At 50.5% G+C, this 22269-nt stretch overlaps 8 protein-coding genes across 8 annotated transcripts; 3 read left to right on the forward strand and 5 right to left on the reverse strand.

Moving 5' to 3' along the window:
• Window positions 1-79: 79 nt before the first annotated feature.
• Asppvi_004879 (uncharacterized protein) lies at window positions 80-623 on the reverse strand (the record flags this gene model as incomplete). The annotated part of the gene is made up of 3 exons (XM_043300818.1): window positions 80-313; window positions 368-464; window positions 535-623. 3 exons carry the CDS (start codon window positions 621-623, stop codon window positions 80-82), a joined length of 420 nt encoding a protein of 139 aa, XP_043156753.1.
• Window positions 624-1603: 980 nt separating this feature from the next.
• Asppvi_004880 (tyrosine--tRNA ligase TYS1) lies at window positions 1604-3108 on the forward strand (the record flags this gene model as incomplete). Its single annotated transcript, XM_043300819.1, has 7 exons — window positions 1604-1724; window positions 1789-1827; window positions 1880-2272; window positions 2322-2386; window positions 2439-2505; window positions 2556-2797; window positions 2860-3108. The coding sequence occupies 7 exons, from the start codon at window positions 1604-1606 to the stop codon at window positions 3106-3108; spliced, it is 1176 nt and encodes a 391-aa protein (XP_043156754.1).
• Window positions 3109-3610: 502 nt separating this feature from the next.
• Asppvi_004881 (pyridoxamine-phosphate oxidase PDX3) lies at window positions 3611-4785 on the reverse strand (the record flags this gene model as incomplete). Its single annotated transcript, XM_043300820.1, has 2 exons — window positions 3611-4656; window positions 4719-4785. The coding sequence occupies 2 exons, from the start codon at window positions 4783-4785 to the stop codon at window positions 3611-3613; spliced, it is 1113 nt and encodes a 370-aa protein (XP_043156755.1).
• Window positions 4786-5679: 894 nt separating this feature from the next.
• Window positions 5680-9498, reverse strand: Asppvi_004882 (pentatricopeptide repeat protein; the record flags this gene model as incomplete). Its single annotated transcript, XM_043300821.1, has 1 exon — window positions 5680-9498. The coding sequence occupies one exon, from the start codon at window positions 9496-9498 to the stop codon at window positions 5680-5682; it is 3819 nt and encodes a 1272-aa protein (XP_043156756.1).
• Window positions 9499-11970: 2472 nt separating this feature from the next.
• On the forward strand, window positions 11971-13017 carry Asppvi_004883 (sterol desaturase family protein; the record flags this gene model as incomplete). The annotated part of the gene is made up of 1 exon (XM_043300822.1): window positions 11971-13017. The coding sequence occupies one exon, from the start codon at window positions 11971-11973 to the stop codon at window positions 13015-13017; it is 1047 nt and encodes a 348-aa protein (XP_043156757.1).
• Window positions 13018-13782: 765 nt separating this feature from the next.
• erg8 (phosphomevalonate kinase) lies at window positions 13783-15288 on the forward strand (the record flags this gene model as incomplete). Its single annotated transcript, XM_043300823.1, has 2 exons — window positions 13783-14132; window positions 14184-15288. 2 exons carry the CDS (start codon window positions 13783-13785, stop codon window positions 15286-15288), a joined length of 1455 nt encoding a protein of 484 aa, XP_043156758.1.
• A 576-nt stretch (window positions 15289-15864) lies between these two features.
• Window positions 15865-17699, reverse strand: Asppvi_004885 (putative MFS monosaccharide transporter; the record flags this gene model as incomplete). The annotated part of the gene is made up of 4 exons (XM_043300824.1): window positions 15865-16330; window positions 16399-17380; window positions 17444-17551; window positions 17603-17699. The coding sequence occupies 4 exons, from the start codon at window positions 17697-17699 to the stop codon at window positions 15865-15867; spliced, it is 1653 nt and encodes a 550-aa protein (XP_043156759.1).
• A 1163-nt stretch (window positions 17700-18862) lies between these two features.
• On the reverse strand, window positions 18863-20453 carry Asppvi_004886 (uncharacterized protein; the record flags this gene model as incomplete). The annotated part of the gene is made up of 3 exons (XM_043300825.1): window positions 18863-19060; window positions 19206-20122; window positions 20195-20453. 3 exons carry the CDS (start codon window positions 20451-20453, stop codon window positions 18863-18865), a joined length of 1374 nt encoding a protein of 457 aa, XP_043156760.1.
• Window positions 20454-22269: the final 1816 nt, after the last annotated feature.

Below are 22269 nucleotides of genomic sequence, written 5' to 3' on the forward strand. Positions count from 1 at the left end.
TTGTACTTTGCACTCAAAGTTCTTTTCTTACAGGCAATCCAGTCCAACGCTCGGACCTGTTTGCTTAGATGCATAAGGCTCATGAATCCCTCATCCCTACCAGAATACACCCACCACCCATCATCCCAGCCCCCAACCACCACAGCCCACTCACCTTCTCCCGGAAGACAATCATACCCAGCAACGCAGTGATGAGAAAGTTTGCCGACGTATTAGTGATGGACACCTTCGTGGTGGACGGGGATGCGGTCAACGCTCTCGTAAAGAGCGCCCACATGATGATGTTACACAGGACATTGAGTCCCAGACAAACCTTTACAAAGTTAAACAGATTCTGTAAAATGCAGAAAAGGAAGGGGAGACATACACCTCGAACCGCCAGTTCAAGGAACGTATTTTGATCCCCTGCGCCGAAGAGATGCAAGATACTTCTGGCAAACGTGGTGGTTTGCTCGTCGGTTGTTCTGATTGACATTAGCGAATGATCTGGTTTCAAAAATGCGAGCTGCCCCCTAGGTGGACTTGTAGACATACAGCTTAGCGAAAAGGCCATTGAGGGCTGCGAATGCGCCGCTGGCTAATGCCAGGATGATCCAGCGCGACTGAACGGGCGACTGTGTCATGATTCCGGCCTCTTATTCGTAATGGGAGAATTGGAGGTTAATTTCCAGACGTGATTTGATTGTATTTCAACTGATGTACAGTTGCGTTTCCTGGTAGAGATGGAAAGTAAATGTTGACGTTGGTGGCCCTGAATGCCTACACTCACGTGATAGGGGGGATTACCTGAACCTTCAGTGTATACTCTGTAGGTATGGGATCAGGGAGAGAGCTACATGATAGACAGCAATATTTGGATTGTCTTTAATATGATTCCAACCAGACGCAGTTCTAATGAGAAGCAGCTTGTCAGAAATCAAGCCTTAAAGGTCACAGACGTACGGCTATATCGAGACTGGCGTTCCTGCTATCGACTACTGATATTGAATGCTCATGGCTCGTTTTTAAGCGATTGACCTGCTTATGAGACTAGATATACTTTGTCCAATATAATCCTGCTGCTATATGTGCGTATGGGGAAAGGGTATTACCCAATATGCTAAAGCCTTAGTGGCCATCTACAGCCCAAGTCTCGAGCTCTATTGATGTTGGAAGTAGATAGTTGATACAGTGACGGATGAGAAGCCAGCAAAATCGGAGCATTCCGAGCATTCCGAGGTGAAGAACAGACGGCAGCACGATCGAACTCCTTGTATCCCAACTACATGCAGATTCTGTCAGCATACAGTCGTCAAGGCCCCTTCATCCGTCCATCTCACTCTCTGATTCGGCGGTATGGCTGGTACATTATTGATGGACAAAGGCCATTATTGTTTGAATGCTGTCGGCCTGGAATTCATTCTGACCAATCAGGACGTTAGATTGCTGGCTGACCGCCTTGTCGCATGTGTGGTTACTCCAAGCGGGAAAACACCCGGCCCGGCGAGGTGGGGATTTTTGTATTTATCCATGGGTATACGGACTGACTCACCTAAGCAGAGTGCACTATATAGGGACCGTGGTTTCCCTCGTCAAGTTTTTGAAGGCATATTCTTCCTGGACCATGGCAGAAATGAACGCGGCCGAGAGGTTCGCCCTCATTAAAGAGAACCTTCAAGAGATTCTCAACCCGGATATCATAGAGGGCATTCTCGCTGAGGGGCGCAACCCAAAGGTCTACTGGGGTACTACGCAGCCTTTTTCATGTGACAGCTGGGCAATTGCTGACATCTTCTTTTCAATTGACAGGAACGAGTCCCACTGGCAAACCTCACTGCGGATACTTTGGTACGACGTCGTTGCAATGCAATCGAAATCCTACCGCTAACCCCGCATTTAGTGCCCGCCGTCAAAATCGCACAGCTTCTGGCCGCCGGTTGCGATGTGACAATCCTGATTGCTGATATCCATGGTTTCCTCGATAACCTGAAGGCGCCGATTGAGCTTGTCGAATACCGGGCGAAATACTATGAGTACACAATTAGGGCGATGCTCCAGGCTGTGGGCGTCTCGACGGAAAAATTGCGCTTCGTCCTCGGCAGCTCCTACCAGAAGAGCCCCGAATATGTGATGGATGTGTACAAGCTGTGCTCTCTGGTGTCGGAGCACGACGCGAAGAAGGCTGGCGCGGAAGTTGTCAAGCAATCCAACAACAGCCCTCTCAGTGGTCTTCTCTACCCTATCCTTCAGGTGCTGGATGAGCAACACCTCGATTGCGATGTCCAGTTTGGAGGTGCGCATTCCTCAGTTATCACAATCTGCACAAAGGCTAATTTGAGCAGGAGTTGACCAGCGCAAATTGTTCGCGGCATCAACCGAATGGCAGCCCAAGCTGGGTTACAGAAAGGTCAGCACACTCATTGTCATGTGCCTCATGTTCTATGCTCACATACTTTTAGCGCGCACATCTGCTGAACCCCATGGTTCCTGGCCTTACCGGTGGTAAGATGAGCTCGAGTGAAGAAGGTACTGTTGATTTTCCATACCTTTACGAGCAGCTTACTGATTTCTCGTAGAGAGCAAGATCGATCTCCTCGAGGCCGCGGATACTGTCAGAAAGAAGATCCGCAAGGCCCAGGCTGCTCCCAAGGAGATTGAAAACAACGGTGTTCTGTCATTTGCAGAATTCGTCCTGCTTCCTGCTTCCGCCCTGAAGACTGGCCGCCCAGAATTTCGCGTCAGCCGCGAGAGAGACGGCCTGGAGCCTCTCGTCTACACCAACATCAAGCAGATGCAGGAAGATTACAAGAACGATATTGTATGTACAGGAAGAAACCTGCAGCGCAAAGGTCATCTGACCCGGCACTGACTTCTTTACAGTTGACACCCCAATTGCTCAAGCCCGCCGTGGCGGAGGCTCTCGTTGAGCTTATGGCTCCTATCATCACAGCTTTCGACGCATCGAAAGAGTGGCAGGAGGTTACATTGAAGGCATACCCCCCTCTAGAAAAGAAGAAGAAGGAAAAGAAGCAGAAGGATAAGGGAAACCGCTACCCCGGGGCCAAGACTGCTGAGACAGCCGAGCTCCCGCTCCGGGAAATTGGCGTTCAGGAACCTACAGCGGATTAAATTCAATAGAGTTAGATACCTTGAATGACATGATGCACATTTCTACCAGACTACTGCTCGAATCGATGGATTTTCACCACCTTTCCGATTGAGATCTGCACTCATTCTAGTGGTCAGTATGACCCTATATCAATACTCGCAGGAGGAATATACCCTCCCGATATACCAAAGAGCGGTATTTGGGTTGACATATCATGATATCGAGCTATGAGCAAACTTGTTCAACTTCTTGCTTTACGCGCTGCCTCGGTGAATTGGGAGTGACAACCCGGTTGCCTTCATCAAGCTGTATGCTCCGTGACGGGGCCTAAAGTGGTTGAAGTGAATGATACGAAAGGATTGATTAGTGATAATAGGAAGCTGCCCATTAACCCTTTAGTCTAATCATTGTCGACTGAAGGCGACTGAAGCTGAAAGGATCTATGCCTGGTATAGATTGATAAAGTCCTAAGAATAGGTGGTAGACTCACTTAGTCTTGATATCAACGGTCTATTGTAAGGTCTATGGCGAAAGTCGTTGAATCTGCCATGTGAACAACGAATCATCATCTGCATCCTTCACTCTCACATATCGGAAGCGATCATGCAACCGACTGCGTCGGCCTTGCCAAAACTCCACCGACTCCGGTACCAGTCGCACACCACCCCAGAACGGTGGAAGAGGGATCTTCTCTACACCCGCAAAGCGCGCCTCCATCTCCTGCACCCGCTGCTCAAGCAGAGCCCTCCCGTCATCGATGTCCGTCTCGTCAATGTCGGCCGGGATCTGATGATATCCAGACGTGGGCGTCGAGCCCTGCACGTGCGCCGCGGCGGCAACGCTCTTCCGCCGCCTGTCCAGCAGTATCTCGGGCTCCGCCGACCAGAGCACCTTACTCTGCCAGCTCGCCCACGCACCGATCTGACTGCCCCGTTCGCGAGTATTCCAATACAACTCGCTCTCCTCGCGGCTGAGTGGCTCCACCAACCCCTCAATGCGAACTTGGCGCTCCAGCGCCGACCAGCAGAAGGTCAATGCAGCCCACCGATTGCCCCCCTGCACATCTTGGAGCAGACTCTCGTCCTCGCCGGGCCGGGGCATCGCACCAGGGAAATCACCGCCATCCGCATTCACACCAAATACCTGGCCGCCTTTGCCCTCTCGGCTGCCCCAGTTACTGTACACCACCCAGCCCCTCTCATCCAGTTCCTTGAGGTAGACAACGCGCGCGCTGACCCGCCCAGAAGGCAGCGATGCGGTCGCCAATGTACATGTTTCCGGCGCCGAGGACGGCAACAGCCGCGGATCGCGGAACCAGGAGTGGAATTGATGAAGCGGGTTGGACGGATGCATCTGGGAAACTGTTAGGGGCGGGTTGCTCACGAATTGGTGCGCACGGGCCGGGTGGGCGACGATCTCGCTCTCGATCGTGGAGTCCGGGGTCGACACATCTGAGCGAAGTTGCTCGGCGATATACTCGGGGACACTGGGGGCGGGTGAGGAGGGGTCTTTGGTCTCGGTGGCTGAGACTTTGAGGTCGGGGGTTGCTTGGATGTCGCCGGGCGCGACTAGGCGGGTGTTAGCAATAGATCATTTCACTTTTTGGAGCAGGAGAGATCGGAAAACATACAGATCAGCTTCTTCGGCCGTCGGGAGTTCATTGCGTGCTCATCGGCTGCTGGATTCCCCGAACTCATCCTGCGAAAATACCACGTTTGGTCGCGGCTACAACGGCTCGTTGCCAGACGAATGCGAGGAAGAGGGCACTGAGTGCGTAAGCATACGCGGCCAGTAAGCATAGACTGTGTAGCTGCGTGAGGTTAGCGAAGGGTGATGGGCTTTTGAAGAGTAGAAGTGGGGGAGTTTTGAGAGTCATCGGCGATCATGCGGAGTTCGAGAACAGAAATCCGAAGCCGGAATTTATTGGCCTTTTGAGTACTCAACAACGCGCAATGATACAAGGAGCACCTTTTTCCGAGTCGCCTGATCATTGTCGACTGAGCGATCAAGCGCGATCGCATTATTGACTAAAGACTCTCCAAGTGCATTCTGCCAGGAGGAATTCGAATTGTACAAATCGCAGCTCAATGATGTCATTCTCACCAGAACCGAGATCGGGCACTGCGAGGTGTCTACAATCTATATGCTGCAATTTTGATTCATATGTTTGAATTTTGACCTGATTGTTTTCTAAACAGCAGGTAATCCTCAGGATAAGGAGTAGAGAGTGGTCTATCAAGACAAAAGAAAATACGGAAAAAGAAGAAAAAAGATCAAGACCAATGTGATATGGTATACACGCAGTATAATGAATCCCAGTTTTGACCAACGCCTTCCCACTCGCTGAATGCATAACACAGTGTAAATGAATCCTGAAACGAAGTAATCAAGCATCGGAAAAATGGATGCTGCCTTCCCGAATGCCTGTGCAAAGGCCATCGGGCTGGAGATCACCAAAGACAGGGAATCCAGCCCTGGCAACTTAGGTGGGATACATTAGAAGAAGTACTTTTGATTTTGTCAACCTGACATAGGTTTCAAAGTGGTTGAAACGAACAAGAGAAGGCAGCATCATCGGATGAAGACCCTGTTTAGATGGCAGCAACCGGTGCACCACCTCCAACCAGGTCAAGAATCTTGCCGGCCACAGCAGTAGGGTAGCCGCGAGACAGCATTTCCTGGACAACACGAGAAGCTCCCTCGCGGTCCTCAGATGCCAAAAATGCACGAGTCATTGCCTCATAGGTGCTGGGCTCCCGTTTGTCGATGCCGACGCTGTCATAGACCGCCTTGGCCTTGGCGACGTTGCCTTCAGCGGCCCACCCGTGAATAAGAGTGTTGGCAATGTAGGCAGTCATCTCCACACGGCGATTGACCATGTCCTTGACTATGGCTTCGGTTCGAGCAACCTGATGATTGGCCACCATGGCCTCCAGCAGAGCCTGGTAGAGACATGGCTGTAGGCGCACCTTGCGGTTTGATACAACAGACTGGAAAACATCCAAGGCAGCATCAAGGTCGTGCATCACACATCCCTTGGCGTGGATAAGGGATGCATAGTGTACGGCTTCGGGCTGTTGTCCGGAGGCCTTGATAGTCTCCAGCACCTTCTCAGCAGCAGTCATGTCCACGGGCTCCAGGGACGCATATGCGTCAATGAGCAGTTTGTACGTGTGCATGGTGGGCTGGATGTTGCGACTTTGCATGCGCTGGTAGTAGGCCAGCACCTTGCTGCGGTCGCGTTTGGTATTGAGGAAGTACTGGATCATAGAGTTGTAAGGAGCGGGCCGCGGCTTGTAGTTGGGCATCGACTCCATCTCCTCAAACATCTCTTCGGCAAAACGCTCATCACTGACACGGCAGAGAGCATTGACGATCGTTCCGTACGTGACACTGGTTGGGCGGATGCCGTTGGCACGCATCTCGGCGAAATACAGAAGGCAGTCGTCAATCCGGCGTGCCTTACCGAGTTTGCCAATAAGCGCGTTATACAGAAATGACGTCGGCTCAACCCCTTCGGCGACAGCACGATGGAAGATCTTCAGAGCCTCGGTTGCTTCATCAAAGGTCTTGGTGGATTCCTTGAGGGTAGTGATGTAGAGGCCAAAAGTATTAGCCGATGGTGCCGAACCAAGCTCCAGGAGCTCATTGTGGTACTTGGCGGCGAGGCTGCGGTCTCCGAGAGTCAAACAGGAGGCAACCATGGCATCGAGGATGGAAATCCAGCCATACTTCACGGCATGGTACTGAGGCAGCAGAGGAACATCACGACGAGCCATGCTCAGAATCTCCTGCACTAGGTCGGCCCGGCCGGCCTTCGTAGCCGCATTAATGAGCTTGGCATAGGTGATATAGCGAGGATGGCGACCAATGCGACGCATGTTGCGAAGCCGAGTCAGAGCCTCATTCAGATGCGAATCTGCGCGACCGCTGGTACTCTCCAACTCCTCGGCAATAATGGAGGATCCACGGAAGTCAGTAGCATATGCATACGGATCGAAAGAGTCATCGCTAGAGACGGGTGTCATAGACGAAACTTCCGAAACAGGAGAGTGACGGCCGGAAAGGAAGGACGATGGGGAGGATGCCATGCTCAGATGGTCCTGCCACCTCTTCACCATATCAGGCCGAGTGTTGAACAGCTTGGCGACGGCTTGATCGACCAGGCCAGTAGTCTGCGCATCCAATGGGAGTCTCGTGGCCAGAGCGATATCAAGCATGTGGGCGAAGCGGATGGGATGAGCGACATCAAAGGCCATGGAGTTGTTGCTGAGAAGCATACCAGCTTGGACCTGGAGGGCGAGCGCCAGGTCGGCAGCAGCAAGCTGAGAGATACCCATAGGTCCAAGGCTGGCAACAGCATGTTCAGCAAGGGGAGAGATGAGACCACCATTCTCAGTCATGGACCAAATGAGGTTCATGGCAGCCTGGGGGGAGAGAACAGCGGCAGTCTGCATGAGGACACGGCCGATAAGGTGAAGGCTTTCATTAATTTGTTCGCGGATGGAGTTCAGTACGACGGTGTTGTTGGCAGAGGAGTTGCGAATACGTGCGAACATATTGCGGGCTTCAAGAAGGGCTTCGTCGACCTGACCACTCTTTACCAAGGCAACCGTGTACATAACCGTCGGCTGAATCATATCCGAAGTTGCCTGACCCACGGTGCTTAGCATCAGCCACAGGGGTCGAGCCTCTGACACATTGCCTTGCCGCACATGCAACGCCAGCATCGCAATAGCGGGTCCCTGACGCACAGTCGCGTCTGAGGGCAGACATCCGTACGCTTCGGAGGCGGTCTTGAGATCACCGGCGTCTGCTGCGGTGACGCAAATGCGGGCCATGGCATGATCCAGAGCACCACCGCGCAGCTGCTCCTTGGCGTGCTCCAATGCCTTTGCATGTTTACCTGACTTGAGACAGTACTGAACAAGGCCATCCTGAACAATTACAGACTCGACGGCCTCCTGGCGAGCTTCACGGTTTTCAGCGACTTCATCAAACGAAGCACGGATGCGCTCAAGGAATCGCAAGGCATTTTCTTCCTTGCCGGCTGAAAGATAAGCCCTGACCACAGCAGCGTACACTTGACCGTCCAAACGCTGGATAATGCTGAACGTGCCATTATCGTCAGAAATTGCGAGATCCTTGTATTCGTTGTAGCACTCAACAGCACTTGTCAGATCACCGGTAGACGCAAAAGCATCGATCATTGACGGAAAGATAGACGCATGTGGTGTCACCTTATGCGACTCCATGTGAGCATAGATACGGATCATATCCTCAACTTGGCCTTCTTTCGCACATGCTGTGATAAGATAGCGATACATATCGAGAGAGAAGACAAGATCTGCGTGACGAGTAGTTGCAGTGTTAAACAATTTGACAGCAATTGCGAGAGAGTGGTCCTCAGCGAGCAAATCGCGCTCCAACTGACTAGAGTGCAGCATAAACTTGCCAGGCTCTTCCATGCCTCCATAGCGAAGGCGCTCCTGCTCCAATGACTCCTTGGCCTTGATCGTCTCATGAGAGCGGGTAACGAAAAGCTCAACCAGTGTGCGATAGGTGTCTTCATCGGGAATTACCCTGCGACGAAGCATGTCTGAGTAGACATCGAGTGCTTTGGGGATGGCATGTGAAATGTCGGTGTGAAGGCGAACGGCAGATTCCAACAAGGCATTGTAAGCACCAACGGTCGGAGTGAGGCCATCTCTTAGAAGCAACTCGAAGGCGGCAGGGATCTCAGCGTACTTTTTGCCCGAGGCTAATTGGACAATCTGGTCGGAAACAATTCGAGACTGCTCAGCGGTTGCATCTGAGACGGCGGCAACCTCCGGCGGTAGATCAGGGAATGCCTCTGTACCCTCGTCCTTTGCTTCCGATGCCTCCTCAGCCTGTGCCTGTTCTTCCTGGATCTGAATCTCTCGTGCGACGGCCTCCTCGACTTGAGCGCTTATTTCGGCATTGGCTGAGGCCTTGGTGACGCGTGGTGAGTCACGCAGACCGGGGTGAGAGTCCGTAGCCTTCTCCTCCACCTTCACCTTTGCTGGTTCTTCGTCCCCAGTTGGCTTCCAGCCAATTCGTTTCTTGAATTGGAACTGTTTCCAGTCACTGTCATCGCCAGTCTGCTGAGCGTGCTGCCACGCCGCATAGTATGCCGCTAACCCAAAATCTCCGGACCCTGAACCACCCTGGCTGGCCTTGGCACCAGCACCCGACGAACTTGATGGCTGGAAGACATTCTGTAATTGACTCGTCCGAGTGAATTTGGCGGGTTGACTGGCAAGTTGATTGAAAGTTGTCGACGACGCGTACGAAGACTGCGACGCCGCAACTACCGACTGAGCATAGCCATGGGTGAAGGCTTTGGTGAAACTCTGACGCGCGAGGTGAGTGAACGGCTTGAACACCATTTATCTTGCGGGTGACCTCTTCAGAGGGAAGAGGTGATGCTGTATAGTGATTAGTCACGTCAATTATTTTCTTTTCCCGCCAGGTACCGAATCAAATCAAGCGTACCTTGCAATCAAAATAATAGAAATGATGCAGGTTCATTTGACGACTTGAGGTCGCCAAAAGAACGCGCGTAATAAAGGTGAGAGGGACCTCAAATAGCGAAGAGAGGTAACAGTCGATTTATGGTGAAAAATGTGAGAATCTGACCCCCCCAGAGGAAATGAAACAATATTTGAGAGAAGACGAAAATGATCTGTATCAATGACTAATCCACAAAGGGGTTAGTGCAGATCCAGACGGACTAAACGGGCACAAATGCTCTTTATGGGGCAAAGAGTCCAGTGCTCAGTGTCCACTTGTCCACAAGTCCCGAAAGGATTCCACAAGGCTTAGAAAAGGCCTTTTGATGGCAGGCAATCAGAGGAAAAATTGCCCTGCTCAAATAATATGAAAGAATGTGGTGGGAGATATAATGGGGAAAAAGTGAGGATGACACCTGGCAGATCGCGTCCTGATATCAGATCCTGGAAAAGACTAAGGGGGGAATGCACGTAGGATCACAGTAAACGTCAGCGGAGGAAGCCTTCGAGAAACTATCCAAAATCGTTGCCTAAGGTTTGCACTTTTCTACGATGAGATGATCAGGTGGTCGCCCTTGTGCCGGGGTCAAGGGACCCATTGTCCAATCGAAGAAGCGAGAGAGTTAATTCCCGCTGGGGCCGTAGGGAAAAGCAGGAGGTAGTTTTCACCCGTCCCTGATTCTGGTGGATTGCCGGAAGTATCTGGCTGTTTTGACAGGGGCGCAGCAGCCGTGAGTCACCCGTCATTCCGAGTTATTTTCTTGCCGCTGCTTCGTGGCTCCGTCCGGACTTTGTCTTGTCCTCCGACTGGGCACAACAGTCGGAGAGCCGATATGCCGAGCCCGCGAGTTATGTCCGATGCTGGCCTGAGGCAGGCAGTGTCGTACTTTGTTCAGACGGACGAGGTTTCATAACTGCCACTGTGTGCGTATGAGACTCTTTTTACAACCTTGACATTCAGCAGTTCGAGAGTTCGAGTGTGCCTGGAAACTCCTAACTTGGTGTTTCAAAGCAGTACTATGCATGATACTGCCGCGGTGGCATCCATAGTATCATACTTGGCTCAGTGCTTTTCGATGGCGTTGCTTGTTTGGGCTACTCATGTAGAATCCAATCTTGCATAAATGTTCTTTTGCATCCAGGGGCTTAACATATATTCCCGATATGCTGCAGCTCGCACGGCAGACTGGTGCTCAATCGTATGATGCGCCTGACAGACGAGATCTGCCAGAGCCCATTGTTCAGAGGGTACAACGGACGACAGATAGCATACTTAGTACTCGTAATCATTTCTAGGCAACCATAGTACTCCTGTTCGTTTCATATCGCAGAGTTTGTGCTTGTGAAAATAGCTAGTTCAGAAGGAGAAGTGGTTGTATCTCAAGCGAGCAATGGCAGTACCACACCAGACGCAAGGCAACGAGCAAACTGCTTGCCAGTGACTGGCCAGGGAATGAGTTGCAACCATAAGGAAGATGGAAATGTCTAGCTCCATGTCCATGTCCATGTGCAACTGCTAGTCTAGAGAGAACGTCAGTATCTTATCGAAGTGTAGCTACTTAATGACCCAGATAAGGTAAGTTGAGAGGAACCAGTCCCAATCGGGCATGCAACGCGACGGGGTACCCCAAATTGAGTCTTTACTGGGGTACATGTCTATTACTGACCGGCAGGCGGTTTTTCCGGCAATGGGCCACACTGTCTGTTGGGGGGCTCTAACCGAGAACGACTCCGTGATGGTCGATCTGTAAGACTGTATCACGTCGATATCCATGGATCCGCATAAGGGGTAAACTGAATTTGTAGCCCTCGAACCCCGCAATTTGTAATGAAATAATGGTGAGACCAAGACAACTGTCATCCAGAAGAGAGAGAATACCTACTGATCGTGTAGTAGAAACATCTCGGACATAAGATCCATCAACAACTCTTGTCTAAAGGCCTGAGGTCTCTTAGTGCGGGGAAGAGTGCCTCCCAATGAACGCTAAGAACAAGTCAAAATCGACATCATGCGCCTGTCGCGTGTGGTTCGGCAAGGTTCCAGTGATCCCAAAAAGCCAAAGGTTGCGAGCTCCAGCCCCTGTTCGTTGAGGACGCGAGGATCTGCACAAGCGTCATTAGTAGAACCGCGGTGCTGGTTTCTTATACCGGGGGCCCCCCAGACCCTCCACATGAACAGATCTACTAATTCACATGCCGAGGGCATCCACATTGATCTTCTAGGCTTCAGACCATGACGCCACAAGAGCTGAAACATAAAATAGAGGCCATTCCCCAGCCAAAACCCCCTCTTGGATGAAGTAACCACTTACAAACAGATAATAGAGAGACCACAAGCGAGAGGCCAACATGGCAACCACAATGCGCAATCCCAAAGACTCCATGAAGTCTACATGGCGCACTGAGAAGGGCCAGTGGACTGTGTTCCATTGGTTCTATGAGGTGCTTGGCATACATCCTACTGCCCTCGACCAAGACGTTCCGGTCCATACCAAAGACGACAAGGTGCCTTTCATGACAGAATGGCAAACTAACCGCTGGGTCCTCTTTCATGCCACGATACCCTTTGCCATTCACTGGGCCTATGTTGCCTATACAGGTCGCAACATAACCCCAATCGCCGCCTTCATTTTCTACAGCGCGGCGTTCAAGGCGATTGCCATTCATGAGTTGCACATCCTCCGCCGCCTCGGCCACAGTCTTGGGTTTTTCGACGGCGACAAGCATGAACGAGACGGCGTACCTGATGTTGGTGTCGCAAAAGTCGTTCAATCACTTATCTCGACATCCACCTTCCGTCCGATGTTCACAGTCTTCCTGAGCTACCGGACCGCCCTACCACCTTCCTCTATCAACTGGGTTTGGCTACCACTTGAAATTGGCCTTTATGGCATCGTTCTGGACTTTTGGTTCTATTGGTACCACCGTCTCATGCACGACGTCGGCAGCCTCTGGAAATACCACCGCACTCATCACCTCACCAAGCACCCAAATCCGCTTCTGACGCTTTATGCGGATAGTGAGCAGGAGTTCTTCGACATTGCGGGCATTCCTATAATGGCCTATTTCAGCCTCAAGCTCATGGGCCTCCCTATGGGCTTCTATGAGTGGTGGTTTTGCCACCAGTATGTGGTCTTTTCAGAACTTGCCGGGCACAGCGGGCTTCGCCTTCACACATTTACACCATCGACACTGACTTGGCTTCTGAGGCTCTTCGATGCTGATCTGGTCATCGAGGATCACGATCTCCACCACCGCTATGGCTGGAAGAAGAGTTACAACTATGGCAAGCAGACACGCCTTTGGGATCGCATTTTTGGCACATGCCGTGAGCGCGTCGAAGCCAAGCCGGAAAATATCGATTACGACAACAAAGTTACGCTGCCTCTGTGGTGAGCGCCGGTCTCACGAAGAGCACTTCCTTCTCTTTATGACGTAAAGCCTTCGTTTTCTTGTTGGACAGCTTCTTAAATCCATTGTTGTACAAAGGCGTTGGGTGGTTAAATGCTTGGAAATCGGTGCCGCCCCTGGAAAGGACTAAACTTTTTTGACGCATATTTGATGATCTAGAACTATTTGTGTATGCATGTAATGAAACTTTCTGACCTTATCCATATCGCGTGGTCGAATAATGTCCGTAACATAAGCCACAATTAGCCACAATCCACACTAGCCACGACCGATTACCTCCGCATGGAAGCAGCAAAACATTGGGACGACGCCAGGCATAGATAAGCATGATGCATAACGCAAACAATACCCAGTTAATACAAAACCTCAGGAACAGGCCATATACCTCATTGTCATGTCTAATTTCACACACTCGTCCTATGATCATTGTTGAAATCCTTTGCTTCGTCTAGCCCGCAGAGTAGTTAGGCGGGGCTACTGAGATCTGCCCCTCGATCTGGAGCGCTGGATTGAAGAGTTAAGCCATTTTTCTGGTTACACACTGCGCAAAGCTTTCTGTCAGACATGTATGTCTACTATTTGATAGTGTCTCGTACATGTGTGCGGAAACAATTGGCTTGCTTGCAGAAATGCTAACGCCACGTTCCTTTAGCTCCCTTTAAACCCCTGATACCGAACCGCCGACTTTAACACCTCGACCTAACTCCCCCATCGCTCTCCAACTCTGACGTCGAGCTCCTGATTTCCACTATGTCCCCTCTTCCCCCAGCGGTAACGGCCCTGTCGGCTCCGGGCAAGGTCCTCCTCACTGGAGGTTATCTGGTCCTGGACCGCAGCTACACTGGGACCGTGTTCGCCCTCGACGCCAGAATCCATGTCATTGTCCAACAATTGAGAAGGAACCATCGCAGAGAGCACGCCTCGGGATCCGCGCAGGGTCAGTCGGACGCGCCTCAGGCAGAAGGCAATGGTCGTGGAGACAGGGAAGAGGAAGACACTATTGTCGTACACTCCCCACAGTTCGTGGATGCGGTATGGGAGTATAGCATACAAAGATGCGAGAACGGCGGAGGAGTCCTAGTGAAACAGAGAAATGAAGGGTAAGCAACAATATCCTAGTACCACAAGTGCTCAGGAGCTGACCCATGTAGGCCACGCAATCCATTTGTCGAGACCTCTTTGAACTTCGCCTTGACTTACATCAGCTACGTGGCGGACTCTAAGGATTTTGGATCACTATCGATTACTATCCTCGCCGACAACGATTACTACTCCGAGACGGCTTTCTCCAAAGCTTCAGGGCTCCAGTCGTCAAGCAGATTCGTGAACTTCGGTGTTCGCCTTCAGGAGGCACACAAGACGGGGTTGGGCTCTTCAGCCGCCTTGGTCACTGCCTTGGTGTCTTCTCTCGTCATCCACCGTACTATGCAGCCGGACGATCTCGGTCCAGGCCGCGACAAGCTTCACAATCTGGCTCAGGCGGCCCACTGCGCTGCCCAGGGTAAAGTCGGGTCCGGCTTCGATGTTGCAACTGCCATTTACGGCTCCTGTCTCTACAGACGCTTCTCCCCTTCGATCCTCGAATCAGTTGGTGACGCTGGCTCTCCGGGCTTTGAAGAGCGGTTGTTTTCGATTGTGGAAGACGCCGACCCCGAGCATCCTTGGGACACCGAATGTCTGGATTTCGGCATGAAGCTCCCCCGGGGAATGCAAATGGTCTTGTGTGACGTTGAATGCGGCTCGCAGACTCCTTCCATGGTGAAGAAGGTTTTGGAATGGCGGAAACAGAATCAGAAGGAGGCTGATATGCTCTGGGGCGCTCTGCAATCGAACAACGAAAGACTTCGGCTGGAACTCAGACGATTGGCACAGAGCCCGGACGAGCATGGCCTCAGTGACTTTGAAAACGTCCGCACCTTCATTCAGCGCTCGCGTAACCATATCCGTATCATGACTCAGAAATCTGGTGTCCCAATCGAGCCGCGCGTCCAAACAGAACTACTTGATGCCTTGTCCGAGCTTGAAGGTGTCATTGGCGGTGTGGTTCCAGGAGCAGGTGGCTACGACGCCATTGCGCTGCTCATTCAAGACAGTCCGGAAGTGATCAACAGATTGAATGCGTTCTTCGAGACATGGGAGAGCAAAGCGGAGGATGATTTTGGTGGCAAGATTGGCAAAGTCAGGCTTCTTGGCGTCCGCCATGGATCAGAGGGAGTCAAGAACGAGATGCTCGACCAGTATGCTGGCTGGGTGTAGGGGTAAGCTTTCCGCACTCCGCCTTGAAAAGTGACTATAAGATCGACTGTATGCGTTCGATCTTGTTAGATTACTCCCTTCTCACCTTAGCTAGTGATGGATGATGATGGCATGACAAATAGCATAGCATGAGCGTGATCGCGATGGCATTACTCAAGCGCGAAGCAAAGATTTCAATTTTAATTCTCATATTATTGCCTAAGCTCCTAACAATTGGACTCATTGGACTGGCCCTGCCAGAAGAGCAGACTGGCACAATTAGCAATCGAGACTCATATAACCTACGTTCTTTTACAATAGCAGCAAGCTCTTTGGTCTACGGGAAGCTAACATGACGATCTCATCAGCGAATAAAATTTTCAGAAATTTTTGAGAAATTTTTATCACGACTAACTCCCTATTCCGAGAGGAGCTGAGTTCTAGATTTTCGGTATCTTCATTCTCAGCATTCATATCAGACATCCAAACACGCCGTCAGTACACCTCAAGGAGCGCCTCAAAGTGACCGGACGCCAAACTCCTCGACTATAAATCATTAATCATGTCATTCACAGAACGCAGCCCCAACCAGCCGGTTTATAGCTGAGTAGGCTGGAAAGATGAAAACTCCGCCGTCGCCGCCGGATCCGTCTCCATAACTCTCTCCTCAGACTTCTCATTATTGTCCAGAATCCCATACTCGGCGGCCTTGGCCTCGATCTCCTCGTCCGAAAGCCGCGGCAGCTCCCTCGCAGCACGCACGTAGTTCATTTTCTCCACGTGGCCCTTGGCGAAAATCAGATCGATTTCCTCGAGACTCCGGCCCGCGGTTTCGGGGTAGAAGAACCAGATGACGGGGATGAAGAAGGCATTCCAGGCCGCGAAGAAGAGGTACGTGCCCCAGCCGATGTGCTCGATCATCACGGGGGTGATCATGACGACGGTGAAGTTGAAGAGCCAGTTGTTGCAGGTTGAGATGGCGTTTGCCTTTGCGCGGGTTTTGAGAGGGGAGAGTTCGGCAGGATATAGCCATGGGAGGGGGAGCCAGGTCGCGCCGAAGAAACTTCATGTGGAATCAGTACAAACTGGGGAAGTTTCAGGTCGGGAAAGGAGCAGGGGTTGGTGACATACCACATGTACAGGAAGAGACCGAAGACTGCGCCCTTGGCTGTCTGCGCGTCGCCAGGGATTAGGCACGCGAAGACGATAATCATCGCTGCGCACTGGCCGAAACTTCCTCCGAGGAAGAGCTTGCGCCGGCCGATCTTTTCGATGAAGAACCAGGAGAATGTGGCGAAGATCGCGTAGCAGATCATGTTGACGCCACCGATGAGCAGAGCGAAGTCGTGCGATTGGCCGATTGAGTCTTCCAGAAGGACCGGCAGGTAGTAGATGACTGCATTACAACCGGAGATCTGCTGGAAAACCTGCGAGGACGAACCAACAATCATCCGGCGGAAGTGCTGCGATGGTCCTCCGGTGAAGAGGTCTCTGAATCTGGCCTTTTCCGCACCGGAACTGGACCGCATGTCAGCTGTGAAAAATGTGATGTGCGAAGTAGGGGGTGCATACGCTCGGACCGAGTCAATGATCAAATGCTTCTCCAGCTGTGTATGATGGTCATTGATCTCCGTACCTGCCAGTGCGGCCAGGACCTTCTCGCCGTCCGCGATACGATCCTGCGCAATCAAGTACCGTGGCGACTCGGGGAGATGCACCATGCCCACGATAATCACGATGCCAAAAACAATTTGGAAGGCGATCGGGAACCGCCAGACCAGGTCTGATGGCCCGTAGTGTGCGCCAAAGTCGATCCAGTAGGCGATCATGGTCCCAATAGCAATAATGCCTCCCTCGATGCAGATCAGCAGACCTCGATTGCTCGTTTTGGAACATTCGGCTTGATACGTCGGGATGGTTGACGTATTCATTCCATTGCCAATTCCAGTGATGACACGGCCGAAGATGAACTGGAGCAGAGGAAGTGAGCCTGGGAATGACGTGACTTGGATAATCACTCCAACGATCATCACCGATGCGCCGCAGATGACCATTTTCCGGCGCCCGAGGATCTCGCCGAAGATCAAGGCGAAGATAGCGCCGAACAGACAACCTATCGACGGTGAACTGGGTTAGGGTCCAGTGGCGGTACATAGTGGCACAGACCAGTACTGACCGACTTCATAAACGGCTGTCACAGTCGCTTGCATGGTGTTGTCGCCTTTGGTTGCTTTAAAGACATTGTTGAATGACGGGTCAGAGATGATGCCAGACATCACACCCTCTGCCATTGTCTCTGTTAGCATGGATCAATCAACCCACCCATGCCACTTACGATCATAACCAAACAGCAAAAACCCCATAGTCGCTATGGTTGATACAGTCCAGGACAGTTTCCGCCCGGACATACCAGCAAAAGTGGGCGGCGCCATGGTGATGAATCGGTGATCATTCGACTCAAGGACAATGTGAATGAATTCATGTAAACACTTGAGCACCCGCGCGAGGCAGACCCATAGAAATAGTTAACTGGCATATGGACATGAACTATGAAGTCAGAGTGGACATCGTTCGCTTAGTCAAAGCGAGAAAGTCATAGAGTTCGATACCGAGTTTCCTAATGCGGTAATTGAAGAAAAGTACGGAGTAAGGCCATAGGCTTTCCCAAGATCTGCATGGATCCTTTATCCATGGTTGTGGGTCAGTCTTCAATAGAGACGTAATTGGTCAACCTTTCATTTCTCTCTCTGCTCATTTTTCATCCTTCTCCTCCGTTGATCTCATCTTTGGCACTTTTGCCCGTCATAAATATCAGCTTCTGAGTACAGGAGAGCTGAAGGCGACCATAAATCCCTCGCACACTCTAGCCAAATGCTCCTGCTCAGCGTCCTCGAAGTGAGCCTGAGCAGAATGAGCTTTGAGTACAACTGCAGTTCGAATAATACCGCTCATGATGTATTAATGATGTCTTTTTCGAGAATTGATCCCCATTCTCCAGAGAAGGAGAAACTGTGTTTGGTCGTGATGGAGAAACGGGAGAAAATGATGTAATTGCTACCCACCTGATGAAAGCCCTAAGTACCCACAAGCCGTGCAAAAAAAGCAGTCGACGAACCATGATTTCCGAGCTTGGTTTTTTGGGAAAACTCAATTCCTTGATAAGCTTGTGGAGATTCTGTTCTTACGGTCATTGATTCCGATATTTCATCGTTTCATTCGTTCGACTGGCTTATTAATCGGAGATTCTGAAGGCATACATGAGGCATACATGAACCATACATGAGGTGGACTTGAGGCAAGAGTGAACCGGTCTCCCTGCAACACAAGTATGCAGATGATAAAGGAATCTGAGATGGAAAATGAAATCCTTTTAGTCTCAGAGGTCCAGATTGTACAACGCTTCAGGAAGATGCTCGCAATTCAACATGGGGAAGATCGACGCCATGCTAGCCGGAAATGACGGGAAAATGAGCACCACCTGTCGCCTTGTCCAGCCGGGAGCAGGTCGCTCAGAGGCCGCTGCAGATACAAAAAGATTGGCATACTGATCTGAGAATGATGTGAAGCGAGTGGAGAAAATCCAAGTCAGTACATATCAGCGATCATGATCATGATCAGGAGTCGACGCTGGGGCATCCGAGGCAAGAGATGAGTAAACCGGCAAACGCTCCTCAAAATAGCCTGGCAAGGTCGAATTTGCTGCATGCGTGTAGCAAGAGCGGAGTGTCAAGGGGACCAGTTTCTCAAAAGGTTTTGTAGCGGGGCTGCCATTGATGAAAACGTACACCTGAAACTGTATCCAGATAGTCAGATTAAAGACAGCTCGTACCAAGCTTGTTGATACAAAAGGAACAGTTTGTGTCCAAACATAGAAAGTAGTGCAGTCATGAAGGTGAAGCAGGATGTGGAAAGTATAGTTTTGATCAGCTTAGTCTTACCTCCAAGAAATGCGTTACTTCGACACTCCGAAGTTTGGTGTCATAGTGCATAAACCTGCAGTCTGAAGCATCTCTGTGCGACTTGCACTTAGGCATATTTAGCGTGAGGTCGAGGTCAATCGTTTGGCTCGGAGGAAGAGAATCGTCGTCTGGAGTGTCACAGTTGTTAGAAGACATGGGGAATCTTGTCGATTTTGCTTCAAATGTGTCGAGCTCCTTTTCAGGGAGTTCGCCCTCTGGTTGCCAGTGCACTTCCGGTCTGAGGTCGTTATCCCGCGTCTCATGTAAGAGACGCCTTTTATAAGGAGCCTTACCGGCCCGCGTCCCATCCCGCATAAAATATCTGACGTCCTCAACCAGAAAGACGTGAAGTTTGCGGAACCTGGTGTCATTGTACCCTTTAAACTTGAATAAAACGGGAAGGCAATCCTCTAGAGCGATTCCTTTCCTGGGAAGTGTGATGTCCACATGCAGAACTCCGTCAACATGTAGCGACCAATTGCCGCCCACGGAGTCTTCGACGTAAGCATCGGCTGGGCAGCGAACAGCGTCGACCTCTGTCGATTTGTACATCCCCCTGAGCATAAAGTGACACTGGACGCTGGCTTTGAGATGGTAGCGAACTATCGTTCCCTCAACGAATGTTGATTCGGGCAGGCCGGAATGTAGTATCATTTCAAAATCATAAGAGTACTTCCCAGGTGAAAAGCATTTGGAGTTGACATCCGGTTCGGTCCTTGGGGAACGTAGGTGGAGCTTGTCAGCCAGTTTGCACACGGTCTTGAACCTCTTCTGCGGCGCTTCAACTTCTGTGATGGGTTTCTCGGGCTCTTTATACTGAAACTGAATCTTGGAGTCCTTCTTCGAATTAAATAGTGTCAAAGGACAATTGACAATGCTTCCCATTTCGCGAATCCCTGCCCCAAGAGTCAATGTTAGTCAGCACAGCCATCACGGAGTATAAGGAAGTGGCTAATATCAGTTCTTACGATTGGGCCATCTGATATACGAGAAACCATCCAGGGCCACCATGACCTGTTTGATTTTCAGCGGCCGTTTTACAATCAACGTGCAGCGGCCCCGAAGCACAACAGGCCTGTTGCCCGTAGCCTCGGGCAGGAAAAAGGCAGGCTCAGTCAGTTCCAAGACAATAGCGAGTTTCCTCTTCTTGTCCAAGTCGCGAAGTATCTGAGTCACGACAGTAGGAGTGTCATTGTGAAACCAGTACATATCAATTGCTGACTCCATCTCACCGTCGAAGGAGTAGAAGAACACAAATGAGCTTGTTCGTGATGTGAGCTCTTGAAGACCCTCAAGACGGTAATCCTCAAAGTGTTAAACGGATTATTCTAAACCTCTTGAACACTTGACCAAAGTCAGTGTTGCTTTCAATCAATCTCCGATTCGCAGTAAAACTCAAGTTATTACATCAAATATCAGTCGAGAATTGTTGAGCTTACCCTGTACTGTGTAACCACGAGCTTGAACCCATGGGAAGGCTATCCGGGAGAGCTTATTGGAACGATCGACTGGCAGAGTCGTGGGGATATTGCTTTGTAGTACCGAAGAGTGCGCAGAAAGAAGGGGATTGTCATGTCACTACTGAAAAGATGAAAGGAGAAAAGGGAAGATTATTAGTGTGCAGGTGACATCGCATCGTTTGATTTGATAATCGCAAATCATGAGCCACTGCGAACATAAACAAGTAAAAACTCGCTGTTGTATCTAGATGAGTGATGTCGCTATTAGGTCCAGAGTGAATGAACCCAGGTGAACAATACATTCTCCTTTATATTGAGTAGAGCGTAACTAGCATATGTTATAAAGAAAGTAAGACTGTTCTATAATACATGATCATATGGAAATTATAGGAGAATCATGATTAAAGGAGGAGGCTGTAATGATAAGGGTTATCTAGCTCTCCCCAGGTGCGGCAAGGGCCCGGCAAGCCTGCCGAATTGTGGGGTGTTTAACGCTAGCCGCTCGGACCACATGGTATCCAGACCATAAGATTCCAAGAGCTCTTATCTTTCGGTCTACTGAGTACTTTTGGACCTCATATCTCCCTTATCCTTGTAACTAGAGGGTGGATCTTGATAATGATATTTAAATCATAGAACTTTGATGGCTTTGAGAAACCACATCGTCCAGGAGCTTCTCTGAAGTTGTGAGAGTTTCTTCGCAGCCTTTCGGTGGTTAGCTGCATCTAACGAGGTCAGAAGAGCAATTTTTTCCTGAGCCTCTCGCATTTCCGGCCAGAATCTGTTTCTGCTTTTAAGTCCCAGACTCCGTAACAGATGTTCAAATATCATTTCTTCAAGTTATTGTGATCTTGGCTCAAGAGGCTTGATCACCTGCAATGGTGAGATCTTATTTTCCTGTCCGTCACAATTGTCTCCGCAGTAATTTATGGCTTGGTAGTCATCTTGATATCTCCATGATCGTGTCGCAATTAAGGCAATCCCGAAAACGCCAACCAACCATAAGATATTTGGCCAAGAGGAGCCTCGAGAGAACTGCCATCAGGGAAAATATCTTTCTCGTTTATGAAGATAGATGCTAAGAACGGCCATAGAGGACGTTACGGATATAGCTCCTGGCACTCTGGACAGGCGGATGGCGTTCTAAACATCCTTGAAAATGGCGAATCCTCGATATATAGACACCGAATCTGACAACTCGTCGCATAATGCCAGGTGAGATTTATTTCTCAAGTCTTCGACAATCCATATGACGTCCGGGTCGAGATCTTATTGAAAATCGTCAACCGCGTTGCGCATTTCCAGAGGCCAAACGAGTAACGTACACTACTGCTTGCAGACAAGATACCAGGCTTTGAAAGTCCACACAGTCTCCTGGTTCAATGAATCACATCTCTTGGTAACTCCTTCGTGCGTTCAGCATCCCTGCCATTGAGACTAACCTCTGAAAGGGAGAGAGATAAAAGCCAGAATTTGTTTCTTACTATCGATATAATGGCAGGCGCGTGCGAGTAAACCACGCAGAGAACCATAAGACACTTTGACACAAACCATCAACATCAAGATGGCCATCCTCGAGGCGC

Source organism: Aspergillus pseudoviridinutans (assembly GCF_018340605.1).
Source record: "Aspergillus pseudoviridinutans IFM 55266 DNA, scaffold_3, whole genome shotgun sequence".
Classification (NCBI taxonomy): Eukaryota; Fungi; Ascomycota; class Eurotiomycetes; order Eurotiales; family Aspergillaceae; genus Aspergillus; species Aspergillus pseudoviridinutans.